Genomic DNA, 18909 nt, shown 5'->3' with positions numbered 1-18909 from the left:
ATGGAGTGTGCATGCGAGCACGCATGCCTGCCATACAGAAAGAACTATCCCCTCTCCCCCCTGCCAGGCTATCAAGCCAGAAGGGTTGGGGACCGCTGCTCTAGATGCTTTTACATTGTAGGCTGAAAAAAATACTTCCATCATTTTCTTTATCATTAACAACATGGCTTTTCTTATTTGAATTTCTATTACAACTTATCACCAAATAACTATCTCTTGTAATAGATTTAGTCATTGAAATCAATGACTTAGGAGATCATCCAAATGGCACATTGACCATTAAATTAAAATCTTTGTGCTGAGTATAGGAATCATATTAATTCATTAATGGCAAATGGTAAATCAGCCTCAGCCTCTACCTGAACACATCTAGTAAAGGGAAGACCATTAATATTATTAGGGAACTGCTCTTATTGTTATACAAGTTTGGCCTTTCACATTAATTTTCATGAGCTTTTCAAACTATGTGAAGTCATTAAGCAGATCTTTAAAAATTATGATGTGATGTTTCTTGTCTTCTGTCTAGCTTTTGTTATTCATATTGTTATATAACAGTATTATATGATAGACTGATAGATAATATAAATAACAAAATACTTATTTTCATATCATAAAATAATCCGTTTTTTCCATTCCTCATATTGAGTAATTTGTTACCTCTGATTTACCAATGTTTCAGTGGTCATCATGTCAATCCATCAGTACGATTCCCAGTATTTATTTTTAAATAGAAAAACAGTAAACATCATGCTGATGATGAATTTGTCTTGGCCATCTACAAAGTGTGCATTGCTTCATTTATATTTCATCCCTTTTCTTATTCATAAATGGGGAAATCATACACATTTTGGTGGCTAGAGAGGAGAAAAGGTAATAGAGAAAGGCAGTATCTTTTCCCCCTTCTAAAAATGACAGTTGCTTGCACAGAAGTAGGTGCATGAGCACCTTCAAAGAGACCCTCAATCTTTCCCAGCATTAGGGTTTTCTCCAGTGAGTCCTTCCTTCTCATTAGGTGGCCAAAGTGTACCACGGTGTATATGAGTACATTGTGTTCAGGGAACAAGAAGTTTGGAGTCAGTCCTTTGGCTTTATTTTATTATAAAAAGAGAAGGGGAAGATCCTTGGTTCTGGATATTTCATATGTTTTCCTTCTTGAAGGATCTGCAGCATCTACAGCAGCTCCAGCAACAAAATCTCAATCTGCAACAGTTTGTCTTGGTGCATCCAACAACCAACTTGCAACCAGCACAGTTCATCATCTCACAAACACCGCAGGGGCAGCAGGGTAAGCAATACATTTCTGAGATGATCTTTTAGAGTTTTCCATATATTTTTTTGAGATGCTAATTTTTAAAAAAATGGTTACAGGCATGCTTCTTTTGGGGTAAGAAAAAGAAAGTGTTCTATTGGAACCATGTGACTGACGGTAGTCACCTGATCAGGATGCATCTACTCAGTGTCCCTTTATACGAATCATTTTCTGTGTGAAAGATAAAGAAATTATTTTTAAAATAGTTTTTCTTCTAATTGCATATTGATTAGTCAGCAACAAATTTACATTTCTTCAGAATGTTTAGAAGTTGTTCATCTGTATCACTTACTTGAAGCTTAAGCAAATACCACTAATAGTTAATTGGATGAGCTTGTTCCCAGCAAATTCTACAGAATAGACATGCCATAAACCTTCAAGAGGACTTTATTATGAGAGTAGTATTTTTATATTATAGATTTTTTTTCTTTTTGGCTTAAAGCAGGGGTGTTAAACTGGTGGCCCACAGGCCGGATGCATCATGCACAGGCCACGTCCACCCCAGCTCCGCAAAGGGGGAAAATGTCATGATACAAGTGACGGCAATGTGATGCCGTGAGTTTGACACATGTAGCTTAGAGGAAGCACAAAATGCTGGTAGCTTGTAGATAAAGACAAATAATTTGCCCTTCCCCTTTTCCTCCTTTTGTCAGGTTACCATTTAAGGACCAATTGTATCAGCCATTATTAAACACTGGCTTTCTAGAAAATGGGATGATAGTGCAATTTGCTAGAACAAAGGTCCATTTGTATATTGCTAATAATACCTGTGGAGAAATCTGGTAAGTAACAGCTAAGGGCAGAACCTCTATTTAGACATGGAGCCCAGTAAATAATTTTTAAGTAATGGCTTGGCTTACCACAGGATTCCCATATGGAACTTCTGGCTAATAGCTCACAATGGAGTTCTGTGGGCAAAACACTTTCTGGACAGGTCCTCTGAAATATGCTTGTGGTTAAACATCCAGAAGATGGTTCCCTGATTATCTCTGTGGAGATCTTGCAAGGATTTTTATGTTATTAACACCTAGTAAAAGATATACACACATTCACATATAACAGCAGGCTTTACACTGAGAATGTAACATTTATCTCAGCTTCTTCACAGCTGCTCTCTTATTGGATAAGACTACATATTTTTTGACGTGGATTAAATTTTGATTAGGTTGAATTTAAATGTTTAGGTATCGATATAAGCTTTAGAACTTAGAAATGGATATCAAAAGTTGCTAATTGCTATTAAATTTCCTATATACTTTCTTGGAAGTATAGATATTATACGCAAACTATAGCATACACTTAAGCGGTTAAGTCCATTAACTCCTGTAGTATAGTTTCTAATATGAAGTAATTGTTTGCTCTGTAATTTGTCTATAGTATTTCTGATTCTTAGAAATCACTCTAAGTTGGATTTAATAAGAGGATGTGTTCTTAGTGCTTTAATATGATCATTTTATCTGGTGTAGCTTGGTCAAAAAGATTGAAAGCCATGTGCATTTGCTTTTAAACTATGCACAACTTCCTGTAACATCTGCAGTTCAAAAAGCTATAGTTCCTGAGCAGGGCTTGACGTCGCAACAATACAGCATGCAACTTGGGGCTCCAGGATTGCTGTCTACATCTCTGTTCCTGGATGGTCCTTTTTGGACCTAAACTGTTTTGAAGGAACAGTGATAGAGAAGAGCATGTCCTGCTGATCTCAGGGACATCGCAAAGTCCCTGATTGATCCAGGAGAAAGCTTTTTTTGCCAACTACAAGAGAAGCGGCCAAAATGGCTGCAGAAGGTTGGGACAAGTCCCTGAAACAGAAGCAGTACAGGAGAGACAGTGTGTCGAAATGGTGAGAAAAAAATTTATTATTAGAGAAGGGAAAACCTAAAAGACTTGGAGTTTAAAATAAAATTGAAGACAGAAGAAAATAAGCAGCGAATTAACCCTGGTTTAAAACTATCGTGTTATCTTTTCTACCTTAACTTCGTTTGTTTTTATGGATGGACTTTTTACAAATGCCTCTTACTTTTAAACTGGACTGGTCCTTCTTTCCTTCTTCCTCTATACTTTTTCCATTTTTTGTATTCGTGGATTAAAAGTTTCTTCTCTCATAAGGCTTGGATGGAGTGTAATTTTTAAACATTTTTTTTCCTCTTCGGGAGCTTGGAGTTTACAGAGAGAGGCAAAAACAGATGGAAAAGAGGTAACACTGCCATCTAGTGGCTAGAGCTTGGAAATATCTGATATTACAAAGCTATACGCTTTGTTTACTGAAAGGGTCAGTGGAAAATGTTTTGTTTATACAGGTGTTCCTTTGAAGGAAAGAGAAAGCTTTGATTTGAAAAAAACCACTGAATTTCTTTGAAACCTAAAAAGTCTCGGATGTTTTGGCAGTATTTATAACCTGGAAAATGGCACAATGTGAAGAACAAAGGCACTAACTTTGCAAAGAAGTTGCTTAGAAATTCAGAAAGTTTTAATAATCACAGAGAATTGAAAAGAGACTTGAAATTATAGATCAAAATACAGAAAGTACAGAGACAGTGATGAAGTTTGGGGACAGAGCTCAAAAAATCATAGAGACATATGAAAGCGACAAGAAAATTGTTGACACTGACAGCAAACTGAAAGTGGAGGGAAATGACAAGTGTGAAATATGGAAAGGAGAGATCGATGAACCGGAACTTTATTTCAGATGTCAGAACATAGTTGAAGAAAGGAGAGAAAATTTGACAGAAATAATGAGAGTAATCTCGGCAGAAGCACTAATGATAACAAAAGTTAAGCTGATAAAAGGAGCAGATAGAAGGTTTCGAATCCTTATAAGACATGCAATGAACAACAAATTCTTAAGAGAAGTCCACATAAGACTTATCAAGAAAACACTTAGAATACAGACTTTACAAATTGCAAGAGATATTGGACTACACTATTTCTGGAAAGATACAAGATGATGAAATGAAATGTCACAATAAATTTTACTTGAATATAGTTAAATTTTGAGTGCTATGTACAACGTAATAATAGCTATAGTCAAATAAATGATTAATAATGATAAAACATTTATATATAATAGATTGATAATATGAAATGTTATACAAACTAAGTGAGGATTATGGAGATGATGTTGAAAAATCTTTTTATAAAAGATAAACAATTCTATATAGAATAGAATATAAAGATGTAATATCATTGGATGATTTCAGGATGATGTAATAAAATGTCATAATATAAATTTACTTCAAATTTAATATGCCTTATGTTGAAAGGATGTAATAATAGCTAGGCTTAATGGATGTTTAATAATTATATCAATTTGTATATAAGTATATTAGATTGATGATACTAATAATGGAGAAAAAACATGGAATTGGAAACTATTAGAGAATGTTATCAATGCTAAAATAATAGAATGACTTAGAATAGGATAAAAAAATAACTCTTTATTATTGGATATATTAAAGATGATATAATGAATCATTATAATATTAATGGTTATATATTTAGAATACCTTGTCTAAAATGGAGAGACAATAGTGATAATCAAACAAAGGAAGCATAATAACAATGTATACAAAGATATCTTGATTGACAGTATGTGAATTTTGATAAAATTCAAGTGATGACTATGGAAAGGACGCAGAAAGACCTTGTAACCAATTGACACACTGTATGTAGTTGAGGCTTTTATGTTATACGTGTTGTGTGTTTGGAAATTAAAAAAAAATATTTTTAAAAAAGCTGTAGTTACTACGAATTGGAAATAGGCTTCCTTTACAAATTAAAAAGCCCATTAATTTATGATGTCTTAGGTTTTGTTTCATTTTTCCTATCCTTTTGAAAGGACAGAGAAGACGTGTATATAAACTTTTTGAATTTTCTATAAACCCTGTATCTCCATCAAAGTAATTGGAAGGAAACATTAAGTCCTGTCCTTTCCTCTTCAGTAAAGATTACAGTATACAGTATATATACTAAATAAAGGGCCCTCAATTTACAGGTAGTCCTCAACTTTCAACAGTTCATTTAATGACCATTCAAAGTTACAACGGCACTGAAAAAATGACTTATGACCGTTTTTCATAGTTACAACCTTTGCAGCATCTCCATGATCACGTGATCAAATTTCAGATATTTTCAACTGGTTCATACTTACAACCATTGCAGTGTCCCGGGGTCATATGATCTCTTTGTGACCTTCTGACCAGCAAAGTCAATGGGGAAGCCAGATTCACTTAACTAGGTTATTAACTTATCAACTGCAGTGATTCACTTAACAACTGTGGCAAGAAATGTTGTAAAATGGGGCAAAAATCCCTTAACAAATTCTCATTTAACAACAGAAATTTTGGACTCAATTGTGGTTGTAAGTCGAGGACTACCTGTATTTGGTTTTTAAATGAATTGCTGTAGGCAAATTCATGGAGTTCACCAAGTAATATTGAAAAACAGAATCAAAGGGGACATACCCTAAACATGATTTGCTGAATGTTTTTGGTTCGCACAGAATAATTACTCAATACATTTATTATTTTTATAATTTAAGTACTGCCTAACACCAATGACTGAGTGGTTTGGGGTATAACGAAACACAAAAACAAAGCAAGATGGTATCCAGTTGCTCCAGATAAAATAATAGAAAAACAAATACCACAAGAGATTCTTTTCATAGTAACCAAAGGCCTGGGATGTTTTTAAGGCCTTTAGAATTCCACCAGGGTAAGAATCATACTGGTTTCAGTGGAGATCTCATTCAAAAGGGCCGGCATCATGATAGAAAATCACATTTCCTGGATCCTAATTGCACTGTTCAATCAAAAGAGCCTGGAGCCCACCAACTATATCAGCATATATGGACCAGGGGAGACAGATGGCCCTTCAAATAATCTGTTCCTATGTTATGTAGGGTTTTATAGATTATATCCAACATATTGAATCGCACTTGGAGCATGCTGGCAACCAGTGCCGCTTGTAAAGTAGATGTCTCACATAGACATTCTGAGGTATGTCTATCACTGCCCACACTACTGCATTATGGACCAGTTGAAGGACGTTCAAGGCAGTCCCTATGTATAGCTCAGGGTAGTAATCAAGCAATGAGGTGAATGGAATAAGACTGATTTTCTGAAGGGCTTCCCAATTTAGAAGGGGCACAATTGGTTCATCTACTGGAGCCAAAGGTCTTCCCTCCTTTCCAATCCATGTCCTTCTTTGCCTGACCAGTTATCTGATATACACCTCAGTCATATACTGCACTACTTACAGTAGATTTCATAACCTGAAGTCCAAGAGTTTTAAATGGCCCTCCAAACCTTTTGGTTTTCCAAGCAGCTATAATTATTTGGGATTCTTAATGTGATATGAGGGCAAAATAAATTTATTTAAAATTTAATTCAATCTCATATTTTTTTTCTTTATAATCTTTAGTCTATAGCTCAGAATTAAAGTGCAACTATGGCTTGAGAGACTGTGCCCACATGAGTTGTGCTTTCAAAAGCACAATAACATAAGAGCTTACCTAATATTTTACTTCCTGCTCTGTTTCCATTGTTTTTAAGAAAATAATATAGACTTTGTTTAACAGTGGCTTGAGCAACAAGTATGATACACATGAAGAAATGCTGTGCATTTTAGAACCCATACTTCAGCAAACTATGCTAATTAATTTCATTTATGTAAATGAAATTCAATTTTCAGGCCTCCTGCAAGCGCAGAATCTCTTAACGCACCTACCTCAGCAAAGCCAAGCCAACCTCCTGCAGTCTCAGCCAAGCATCACTTTCACCTCTCAGGTCAGTTCATTCTTTATTTATTTTGTTTTATTTATTCTGCTAACTGATGAGATACAGTAGAATAAATGAAATAGTACATGATTTGAATTCTCGGTCTCATTCTTCAGGATTATCAATCCAGGTGGCCTTCAAAATGCCTATCATGTCACGTTCTATAGGGTCAAACATTGCTGTGCTTGTTTCCAAGGCCACAAATTTACTGGACAAGAAGGCATGGAATGACATTACCAATTCGTTTTCATTTTCAATTGCCTGCAAACAAATATTTTAAAGGCTACTGGAAGCATAGTATTTTCAGCCAGAGTTCCCCAACCTTTCCAGCTTTGTTCACACAAGTGGGGATATGCGCACTCTCCCACTACTTCCATGGCCTGGATCCGAACAGTTCAAGGCCTTGTAGTGGGCCGGGGATTGGGGACCCCTGTTTTAGGGGAAAGGGAGAATGAGACAGGAGTAATGCTGAATATTTTCTTCCCAAACATAGTCCATCATCATGATCACAGGTAAGTCTTTGCCCCATTCTTGTAATTTTCTTCAGATCTTTCTCTTCTATTCTGCTATCTCTAGGTGCTGCAGCATCCACCTTCAGTAGCAGGAGACTGCAGAATAGCATAGCATGCTATGCCTCCAAGGTCCCTTACAACTCTGCTATGCTATGCAATGCTATAGCAGAGTTGGAAGGGACCTTGGAGGTCTTCTAGTCCAACCCCCTGCTTAGGCAGGAAACCCTACACCACTTCAGACAAATGGTTATCCAACATCTTCTTAAAACTTCCAGTGTTGGAGCATTCACAACTTCTGGAGGCAAGTTGTTCCACTGATTAATTGTTCTAACTGATCTTGTAGTCTTTACTATGGAAGGAAAAATAGAGATGTTCTGATATCTCTTTCTCTCAAAGAGGTTTCTTTCTGTTATTCCAACAAGGTTTTAAAATGATATTTATTTCGATCCTGAATCCCCATTTGTTTATTTTCAGTGTTTCATTTTGAATGTTAGCATTAGGTGAGGAGAAAAGTTATCTCTATCCATTTTATCAATGGCATCAATGATTTTATATAATTCTATCATATCTTCCCATACCCTTCCTATTGTTGTAGACTTTCCTCACGAAAGCTGCTTCATCCCACCAATCATCTTCCCTTTTTTACATTAACTTCAGCGCTGATGATCAGATCTATACACAATTGTCAAGGGCGATTTGCAACATAGATTTATATAGTGTAATTATATTGGTAGTTCTATTCCCTTTCTATGATTCCATTCTTGACATTTGTTTTTTATACAGCAGCTGCTGGCTGCATTGACATTTTCAAGCTCTCCACTATTACATAGTTACAAGATCACCTTTCCTGGTCAGTTACTACCAGCTCAGATCCCATTAATATATAGATAAATTTTAGATTCTCCTGTGCGCTGCTTGGAGAGTCCAAGCATGGGTTAAATTCAGTCTGTTTGCCCAAGGACTGATTTTCTTAGCCACGCCTCCTCTCCTCATTGAGAACCAGTTCAAAAACTCAGTCCAGCCCAGTTCGGATGCGTTTTTGGGGAGTTCCTCAGTTTTTGGGTGAATAGACTAGGACTCTCCTAGTTAGTTAGATATTTTTTTATTTTTTTATTCGTTGTAGTCAGGAGGAAAAATTTCTTTTAAAACGCCTTTGCTGTTGTACTGCTGGGAGGACTTCGGGGCTTCTCGGCTCTTCATAACTGATGGAGCCTAGGTTCATTGGGGCGCTTGTCCAGCGGCGGCTGGCGAGCGCAGAAGCGGCAGGGGGCTTCCTTCCCTCCCCCACCCCCCCGGCTGTCAGTTTGAGTCTTCTTCTCCCGGAGACCTTGTCGGAGGCTTCGGATTGCGTCTGATAGCTCCCTTATCGCCCGAAGAAGCGCGGCGGCCATTTTTGAAGCCGTTTCGGCACGCTTTTAAATTCCGGCCATTGCAGCTTGCTGCACTTTCCCTCCTAGCCAGCAGATCGCCACGGGGGAGTTCTTAGCCTTCGTTCGGGGCGCTGGCAAGGTTTCCTCCTCCAAGAAGACCTAAATTGGGCGGCTTAGGAGAGCTTTGGCTCTTGGGTCATACTCCTTTCCGGAGGACACATCTGCGAGGCACGCAGCTTCTGTCAACTTGCGCCGGTGCCAGGCCTACTGTTTGCAGTGTTGAAGACTCCAGCTGAAGACATCAGGGCTGAGAGAGGCAAGAGGGTGCCAGAGGACCAGCCAGACCACTCATGAGGTGGAGAAGGGCAACAAGGGCACCAAAGAGGTGGCAAGGCCTTATCCAAGGCTGAGGCCTGCAGGCATAGGGCTTTAGAAAAGAACTTTGAAAGGTCCCGAAGACTGTTCCTTTCATCTGGACAGCCATCTAGGGATCCTAGTTCCTTGCTCCAGCCTCAGGAGGTTTACTCTGGGTACCCAGAGTCTTCTTTCATCCAGGAAGAAATATGTCCATTTGACTGCTCAATTGTTGAGGAAGATCTGGTTTCCTTTCGACAGGCTGGCAGGGAAGGGCCAGGGACATCAAGGCCCTTTGAGGATCAGGATCCCAACCTATCCTCTGAGATGCAAAAGGCCATTGAACAGGCCATTGAGAGAGGCATTGAGGCTGGTAGTGGAAAGAAGCTCCAGGCCTCCAGAGCTACTTCTGCCAAGACTGCCCAGAAACCTGTCCAAGGGGATCAGGTACAAGGTCCTCCTTCTCCAGGCACCTCTATTGCCACAGAGGAATCCGTCCTGGAGGAGGGCAATGCAGAGGAACAGGAATTTTCAGAGGAGGAGAATCCTCCTCCTGATAAACCTGCCTTCACTGGCTTATTCCGCCCTTCTATATTTAAATCGATATTGCATAAGCCTAAAGCTTCCACCCAATTGGGTATTACTACACAAGGGACCACTACCCCCTCTGTATCTCAGGATCCGAAGGAGGGGCTTTTTGATGAGAACACTCTGGCACAGGAACTAGTTCCAGCACCAGACATGTTTGTCAATGTGATTCGGCGCCAGTAGGCGCAACCGGGTTCCCTAACTAATCCCAGCGGGGTAGATAAAAATCTTTACTCTGTGGAAAGCAAACTAGACTATTTGTTGCAACTTCCACAGGTGGATACCCCAATTATATCCCTTACTTCTAATTCCGTCGCACCTCACTGGTCCAGGAGATCCTGGTACACAGACCTTGTCAGCCTCTCCATTCAAAGACCATGGAGGATACCTCAGGAGCTGCTCTCCCTCAGCCAGGGGGCCATAGTGCATCCGGATCCCAGCTGGCTCCAGGTGGCCATCTGGCTCTTGAGGGGGAACTCCTGATGAAAGACAATCTGTCTGACAAGATCATTCGTACCATATACGAATCGCGTCGACCTTCCATGACTCAAATTTATGATGCCACCTGGACCACCTTCGCTACCTAGTGCCGGACTCATGACATTGTCGCGGTCTCAGCTACCGTGCCACAGCTGCTTGACTTCTTGCAGGAAGGGTTGGACAAGGGTTTGTCCCCCAACACCCTTCGCTGTCAAGTTGCTGCTCTGTCCACCATCTTAACTAGACATTCTTCAGTGTCCTTGGGGCAGCAACCTCAGATGAAAAGCTTCCTAAAAAGGGCTTCCAACTTATGTCTGCCTACTGTTCACAGATTCCCCACATGGGACCTCCCACTTGTTCTCAGGGGTCTGACCAAGACTCCATTCGAGCCGATCCGGTCCATCAGCCTTCGGCACCTGACCTTGAAAACCGTTTTTCTTATTGCTATTACATCAGCCAGGAGCTGGCAGCTCTCTCGATTCGTGAGGATTTGTGTATCTTTCATGCTGACCATATCACCCTCCAGTTATAACCCGCCTTTCAGCCAAAAGTTAACTCACTGTTTCACAGAACTCAAGAAGTGGTACTCCCTAACTTCTGCCCTCACCCTCAGCATCCCAAGGAACGAACCTTGGCATAAGCTAGACGTTCGGAAGACAGTTTGCAGATACATTAAGAGGATGGAGGGGTTCCGCCGATCCGAATCACTTTTCGTTTCCTTTCACAGGCACCATAGGATGGAAAGTCTCCCCTTCTATGATCGGTCGCTGGCTGAGGGCTTGTATTAAGTTGGCCTACCTACAGCAGGGCAAGGCAGTACCACCTAGAATAACGGCTGATTCTACAAGGAGTGCCGCCGCCACAGTTGCGTGGGCGATGCAGGCTCCCGTGGAGAAAATATGTCGGGCGGCCACATGGGCTTCTCCAACCTTATTCATTAAACACTATCACATTGACTCCTACGCTGCAGCCGAGGCTTCCTTTGAGAGGAGGGTGTTACAACGGGATGTAGCAACTCCGCGCACCTTGGACGTTTCTGTTTCCCTCCCTGGGACTTCATAGCTTGGGTATGTCCCATGCTTGGACTCTCCAAACAGCGCACAGGAGAATGACCGTTGGCTTACCTGAACAGTCGTTCTCTGGGCGCTGCGGGAGAGTCAAACCCCGCCCTGGAGTTTACTCCCTTTCTACTAGATCGCATCAGACTGTGTGGAGCAAAGACACTTTTAACAAGACTGGAAGAGACACCATGCACAAGTCCATCACAGACCAACGCCTTCGTTTTTGAACTGGTCCTCAATGAGAGAAGGCGTGGCTAAGAAAATCAACTCAGTCCTTGGGCGAATAGACTGAATTTAACCCATGCTTGGACTCTCCCGCAGTGCCCAGAGAACGACCGTTCAGGTAAGCCAACGGTCATTTTTAAACGCCAATATGTTACTCTGAACTGTTTTTGCTGGGGAAGCCCATTCTTTACAATCACTTTTGATTTAGCCGCCTTTCATTGCTGCTAGTCAGCCCTACTTCCATTTAATTTATGGAATATAAATTATATCCATTGTCCTGAAATAGGTTTTTGAGGGATTTCCTCTTTGTACATCTCAGCATTGTGAGATTTGAAAATTTATGCCTACTCTTTGCTACCTGGTTTTAATTAATTGCTAATCTATGGGAGCACTTGAGTTGACCCAGGATTCTTGGATCAAAGCTTTTCAGAAATTGTGAAATATCTATTGAGTCATCCTTGTTTATATGCTTACTGATAGCCTCCAAAATATCTATACTTCATTTTATATTACTATAAAATTATTTAAAATATTAATTTCCTTCCAAACAGCTATGATGATACCAATTGTATCTGTTTCTAAAATTGAAATAATGTATACATACACATACCACACACATACCCCCCCCACACACACACACCATATACTGTAACAGCTAGATAACCTGTATGTGTAAAAGAAATTTCAGATTAAGCTGTTAATATTATCCCTAATCTGGTACATGAGAACCTGTCTACTGTACCTTAGATCCTCATTACAACTTGGTTAGATTAGTGCAGTTACACTGTACATGGGTTTACCAGGACACTGTTAGCCATATGATAATTGACACATATTCCTAGTACATAATACTAATACCACACATTGACTAATCAGTTTCCAAGTAAAATTTAAATTTGTGGCTCAGTGGTTAGAGTGCAATACTGCAGGCTACTTCTGCTGATTGCTTGCTGCCTGCAATTTGGCAGTTCGAATCTCACCAGGCTCAAGGTTGACTCAGCCTTCCATCCTTCTGAGAGGGTAAAATGAGGACCCAGATTGTTGGGGGCAATATTCTGACTCTGTAAACCTCTTAGAGAGGTCTGTAAAAGCACTGTGAAGCAGTATATAAGTCAAAGTACTATTGCTAAAATTTTAAATGCTGGTTTTAGCCTAAGGTGCCCTCTGTGGTTTGCCACCCTTTACAATTGCAGGACTACCAACTCCTACCTACCTTTTCCAATCTACTCATTCATTCAGAGAAAATCTTGTACTTCCATGCTTCCAAGAGACAAACTAAATCAGAGTTAGGAGGCACCGCTTTCAAGAGCAATACCATTGTTTTGGAATAATTTTATGGTGGAGCTTACACTGATCTCTGCTATGATTGCTTTCAGCAAGATGGAGCTATTTTAGAGAGTATTGTAGATATTTCATGTATTATACCATCTTTTATAGTTTTATTAAACAGTGTCGATCTTGTTATATATGTACATTTTATCATTTAATCACTGAACCGTAATTTAAAATGTAGCATGAATGTTTAATTTGTTCTCAATCTCAGAGCTTCCAAGAGTTAATAGACTATGGTTAGATAGAAATACAATGAATACATAACATTCTTTAGCTCATTCACATTGCATAGTGCTGCAGTTCCCAAACCTTGTCATGTCACCTAAGTCACAAGAGCAAACTCAAAGGAGTTCCATGGGATATTTTAAATGTTAACCTAATTTGAATAATCGTAAATGCTACTTTGGCATAAATAAAGTGCCTGTTACATACATACATACATACAGGCAGTGGTGAAAGTCAATTTTTGTTACTACTAGTTCGGTGGGAGTGGCAGGGGAAGGATACTGCAAAATCTCCATTCCCACCCACTCGGGGCAGCCAGAGGTGGTATTTGCCAGTTTTCCGAACTATTCCAAATTTCCGCTACTAGTTCTTCAGAACCTGCTGAATTTCACCTCTGCATACAGGTAGTCTTCAACTTATGACCAAAATTGAGCCCAAAATTTATGTTGCTAAGTGAGAAATTTGTTAAGGAAGGTTTGCCCTATTTTATGACTTTTCTTGTCACATTTGTTAAGTGAATCAGTGCAGTTGTTAAGTTAGTAACATGGTTGTTAAATGAATCTGGCTTCCCTGTTGACTTTGCCTGTCAGAAGGTTGCAGAAGATGATCACATGACCCTGGTATACTGCAACCGTCATAAACATGAACCAGTAATCCACAAGCTCTGGAGACACAGTCGGTCGGTCTTTTTTTGGGGGGGGGGAGAACTATGTTGCCCAGCGCATGAATGTAAATCACATGACCATGGGGATGTTGCAATGGTCACAGATACAAAAAATGGCCATGAGCACTTTTTAGTACCATTGGAACTTCAAACGGTCACTAAGTGAACTGTCGTAAGTCGTGGACTAAGTATTACCTGTACTTAGTGAAAATAATTGTTCATTATTTCTTTTGCCATAGAGGTACCATGAAAAATTTACTGAGAAAGCAAGGGTGCTGTATACCACCAAGGTTGAAGAACCTCTGGCACAGTGACATAAATTATTGAGTGCAAGTGCACTTGCATTGAAAACAGGACAATTAGAATATCATTCTTGTAGTACATTATTACTGCAGTTTCCATATTACTCTACTTTCTTGTATTTCTTAGCAGCCAGCAACCCCAACGCGCACAATAGCAGCGACCCCTATTCAGTCACTTCCACAGAGCCAGACAACACCAAAGCGAATTGATACACCCAGCTTGGAAGAGCCCAGTGATCTTGAGGAGCTTGAGCAATTTGCCAAGACTTTTAAACAAAGACGGATCAAACTTGGATTCACTCAGGTAAGATCGCGCTTCCATGTAGAAGGGATTTGGTCAGTGGTATTCAGATCTGAGGCTCTTAATCATTACTTTTCCCAATTAGAAGTGGTTTCTTATTTCTAAATTTGCAATATTATTTAATGTTTATTAATACTGATATATTTAAATAAATGCTTAGTGGATATTTTGCACCCAATTTGATAAGGAACTTTTGAAGCATATGTGTTGGACTCCTAAAGATAATGTACTAACAAAGAACTTCTGCTTTAGATAGAGCTGACACTTAGTATTATGGAGCCTTACTGTCAGCACAGAAACGGAAAAATGCAAAATGACCTCAGTTCATCCAACTTCAGGGTTGATATGGGATGATTACTCAGAACCCTGACATTTTCATCCATATATGGGGAGCTATATTATGAAAACATCTTCATAACTTCCCATAGAAAATCATCTGTGGCAAAGTTTTAAGACATGACCTATTGCAGTTGTAAAATGAACCTATTGTACTCTGTGCAATAAGTATCTCAAGACATTCTACAATAATGGTTTACTGAAAGTGGAAAACCATCTCTCACATGCTGAATAGAAATCTTCTTACATCTGATATCCTCAACAAATTTTTGTCCTTGTAGGGTGATGTTGGGCTCGCTATGGGCAAACTGTATGGAAATGATTTCAGTCAAACTACTATTTCTCGCTTTGAAGCCTTGAACCTCAGCTTTAAGAACATGTGCAAGTTAAAACCACTTCTGGAAAAGTGGCTCAATGATGCAGGTAAATAGTTGTAGATTTTCTCATAATTTCACAGCCGATTTGTGGAATTCTGAATATGCTTCCTGTTAATTTTCCTGAGGATAAAAGTACACTTTGCGAGAATTATATATGTAGATGACTTAATAAAAATTTTGTGGAATAGGATTTATAAGTAAAACTTGACAGAAGCCCCCAAACCTAGTGGGGAACCTAAGCAAAGGAGGAGGCGGAGAGCTGGGCGGAGGAAGGAGGAAACCCTAGCAAGGACTGCCTGCCGCCAACTCGACTCCACGCAGAGCGGGCTGCAGAGGGTGCCATACGGCAGGTTGATCAGGGTGGTGTACTGCTGCAGGAAGCCACGCTGCTACTGCTGGAGCTATGTTGCCCCACTGAGTTCAGGGACTTCTGCCCCTCATGCCGCGCTTTGCAGCTGCCAGAGCCCTGCACGGATCTCTTTGGGGTGCTAGGCAACCTGGTTCTGGGAATCCCTTCCCCCAGAACCAGGTTGCCCAGCACCCCATAGAGGTCTGTGTAGGGCTCCGGTAGCTGTAAAGCACGGCATGAGGGGCAGAAGTCCCCAAACTAGGGTTTCCCCCCTTCCTCCGCCAAGCTCTCCGCCTCCTCCTTTGCTTAGGCTCCCTGCTGGGTTCAGGGGCTTCTGCCCCTAGTGCCATGCTTTGCAGCCGCCGAAACCCCACACAGACCTCTTAAGGGCGCTGGGCAACATAGTTCTCCCCCCCCCCCCAAAAAAGACCAACTGCCCGCGTCTCCAGAGCTTGTGGATTTTTCAGGGTTTTCTTTAAAAAAAATACCTCTCCATACAATCTTGAAAACCTGCGAGGTTGCTTTGGGAGAGGGCAGACGGGCAGCATTCCCCCTCTATTCCTGGACACATGCAGCCTCAGAGCCTGCAGCCTTAAAGCAAGCCTTTCCCATGAGTGTGAGAAGTTCTTAATTGCCTTTACAGTGCAAGTTGCTGCAGGCTCCAAGGCTGCAGCCACCCAGGGACGAGGAGGGGGGAATACTGCCCGTCTGCCTACTCCCAAAGCAACCTCGCAGGTTTTCAAGATCGTCTGGAAAGATCATCTGGGGGAACGGACTGTGCTGCCGAGGATGGTTCCAGACCGGAGGCCGGTGGCGTTGGGAGCCGGGCTGCGCACAGAGGAGCCAACAGCTGGGGCACCCTGAAGCAGCGCAGGCCAGCATGTCCCGCAAGAAGAGCCCCAAGGGCAAGGGCGGCAGTGCCACGCCCTCCGCCCTGCCGCCACCCAGCAATGCACCACCGCTACCTCATTGGCCAGGCAGGGGTGCGGGCACTGCCCAGGAGGGGGCAGCCAATGGGAGGGGGTGCCCAGCCAGCCCTCCCTCAGCAGCAGCGGCGTGTTCCACAGCGTCGCCTTCAAGGTGGGTGCAGGCGCCACTTGGGCAGGACAGCAGGATTCACCCAGCAACCACTCAAAGGGCGGAGGATTGCCCTGGCCCAGCTGGTGGCTGGCACGACCAAGACGGCACGTCTTGGGGAGGCTTGGGGGCGCGAAGGGCGCCTGTCTTCCCCTGCCGGGCTGGAGCACGGAACAGCCTCACAACAAGCGCGTCTGCCGCTCGCTGAAGATGTGCTCAGAAGCGGCGGTGGTCTTGTTTTCCATCCGGTTTCCAACCCTGCAAAGGTCCCGAAAGTGCCTGGGCTCCGCCGCTCCCAAATGGAACTGTCAGCCCTGAGCAGGTGCCTGAAGCTGCTGCTTGCAGGCATTTGCGGCTGCAAGTAGACTGCACCTGTAGCAGGAAGCTCTTTACCCTGTGACAGCTCTTTTAGTCTCAAAGATGCTTTTTCCAAAAGGCAACTGCATTGTTTTCCTTGAGGAAGAAGAACAAAATGTTTCACTTCTTATCCAAGAAACTTCATCAGTTGTGATGGCGGTGTGTGTCTGTGTGTGTGTGTGTGTCTGTCTGTCTGTCCCGAACTTTTGAAGCTGGTGGGGCGGGCTCTGGATAAAAGTCAAAACCTGAGTTTGATGCTGACCTAGAGATTTTGTTGGAATCCTGGTTTACGCTTTGGAGAAAGACTCCCTAAACTTGTGGCTGCTTTCATCAAATCTTAGAGTGATAGAGAAAGAAAGGAAAGGAAGGAAGGAAGAAGAAAGAGAAAGAAAGAAAGAAAGAAAGAAAGAAAGAAAGAAAGAAAGAAAGAAAGAAAGGGAATTTAGGACCACAATTGAGCCCAACATTTTGGTTGCTAAGAAGAGCGTCGCTAAGTGAGTTTCACCACATTTTCCAAGTTGGCCACTCCTACCTGGTCACATGACCGCCAAGCCACTCCCATTCGTTCACATGACTGCCAAGTCACTCCTACAAAACAGGCCACGCCTACAGAATAGGTTCTAAAAAAAATTTGAAACCCACCATTGGTGGATATGCTTCTTGTTTTGTTGGGATGGATTTCTATGGGTGAACTTCAGGTCCCAAACAATAAAACTTTGGAATGTATGTATGTTTTCAGGCAAGCACAATCAATGAAATTTAATTTCTTTAAATTAACTTAATGCTTACATTACATTAATTACCATCACTAACTTGACCTTTTTGCAGAAAACCTCTCATCTGATTCAGCTCTTTCCAGTCCAAGTGCCCTGAATTCTCCAGGGCTGGGGATTGAGGGCTTGAACCGTAGGAGGAAGAAACGCACCAGCATAGAGACCAATATACGTGTGGCCTTAGAGAAGAGTTTCCTGGAGGTCAGTACTTGCACTTACTCTCCCAGGATATAAGGTTTTAGTTTTTATTGCAATCATTTGTTTTTAAAAAGTTGATGAAATGGGGTGCAAATTTTCATACATGCACAGTTTTAGGATTTGTGTAGAAAATAGATCACGTACAAACAAGTATATCTTTGCATTGAGATGTCATTTGCATTTTTTATGTTTTAATTTTAATAAATAATTGAAGATGTATTAGAGAGAAAGAGCATAAAAGAAAAAAGAAAAGAGCAAAAAAAGTAGGAAAGAGATTTACAAGCAGTATAAAATTAAATAAGAATTTTCAAGGTAACATTAGATTAGCACTGAATACAAAGGCAATGGTTATATCAGTATAGCATTTCAAAACCATTATTAAAATAATATTCAGTAATTAACAAAGGCAGACAGTATAATAAGAATAATTAAACAGAATGAACTATTGGTAAAAAAAACATCTAATTGAAGAATATCTATTCTTACTGCAATAATTCAGGCAAGATTTAATCATGTAAAACCTTGTGACAAGAGAATCCCAAACTTAAGATGCAGTACTTTTCCATAAGCAAAATTAAGATCTACCAAGTTAAATTCAATTCCACATCCGACTTTTTTTCCCAAATAAAAAGTTATTTTTACATTGAGACATATGTTTACAACTTAGTCTGCTACTCTTTTACATAATGTACCATATGTGGTTTCCAGTGAGAGTCATATAAAGTATTCTAACAGTTAAATATGAAGCCAACTCTAAATAAAGGGATATAAATATTTCTTTCACTCTGTAACAAGATGAAGTTTGTATCTAGCATATCGGTGGTACTTACTTCTTTTGTTGTAGTTTTCTTTTAATATAGAAAGAAATATACTGTAGTTCCCAACTATACCATACAACATAAAATAGTCTAAATCAGTGTTTCTCAAACTTGGCGACTTTAAGTC

At 40.8% G+C, this 18909-nt stretch overlaps 1 protein-coding gene across 6 annotated transcripts in view; it reads left to right on the top strand.

The window, feature by feature from the left end:
* The window catches only part of POU2F1 (POU class 2 homeobox 1), a 113222-nt gene that overhangs the window by 82592 nt on the left and 11721 nt on the right, over positions 1-18909 (top strand). For 3 of the 6 annotated variants that reach the window (XM_081953344.1, XM_081953339.1, XM_081953343.1), the window contains 5 exons: positions 1159-1285; positions 6998-7092; positions 14324-14500; positions 15115-15256; positions 17822-17967. In XM_081953344.1, coding sequence (XP_081809470.1) covers positions 1159-1285; positions 6998-7092; positions 14324-14500; positions 15115-15256; positions 17822-17967 — 687 coding nt within the window. The remainder of the gene's footprint in view (positions 1-1158; positions 1286-6997; positions 7093-14323; positions 14501-15114; positions 15257-17821; positions 17968-18909) is intronic. The other 3 variants (XM_081953342.1, XM_081953341.1, XM_081953340.1) reach the window with 3 other exon arrangements.

The sequence above is a fragment of the Natrix helvetica genome (assembly GCF_964273705.1).
Source record: "Natrix helvetica genome assembly, chromosome: 4".
Lineage (NCBI taxonomy): Eukaryota > Metazoa > Chordata > Lepidosauria > Squamata > Natricidae > Natrix > Natrix helvetica.
This window is presented reverse-complemented; position numbering and strand designations above follow the sequence as displayed.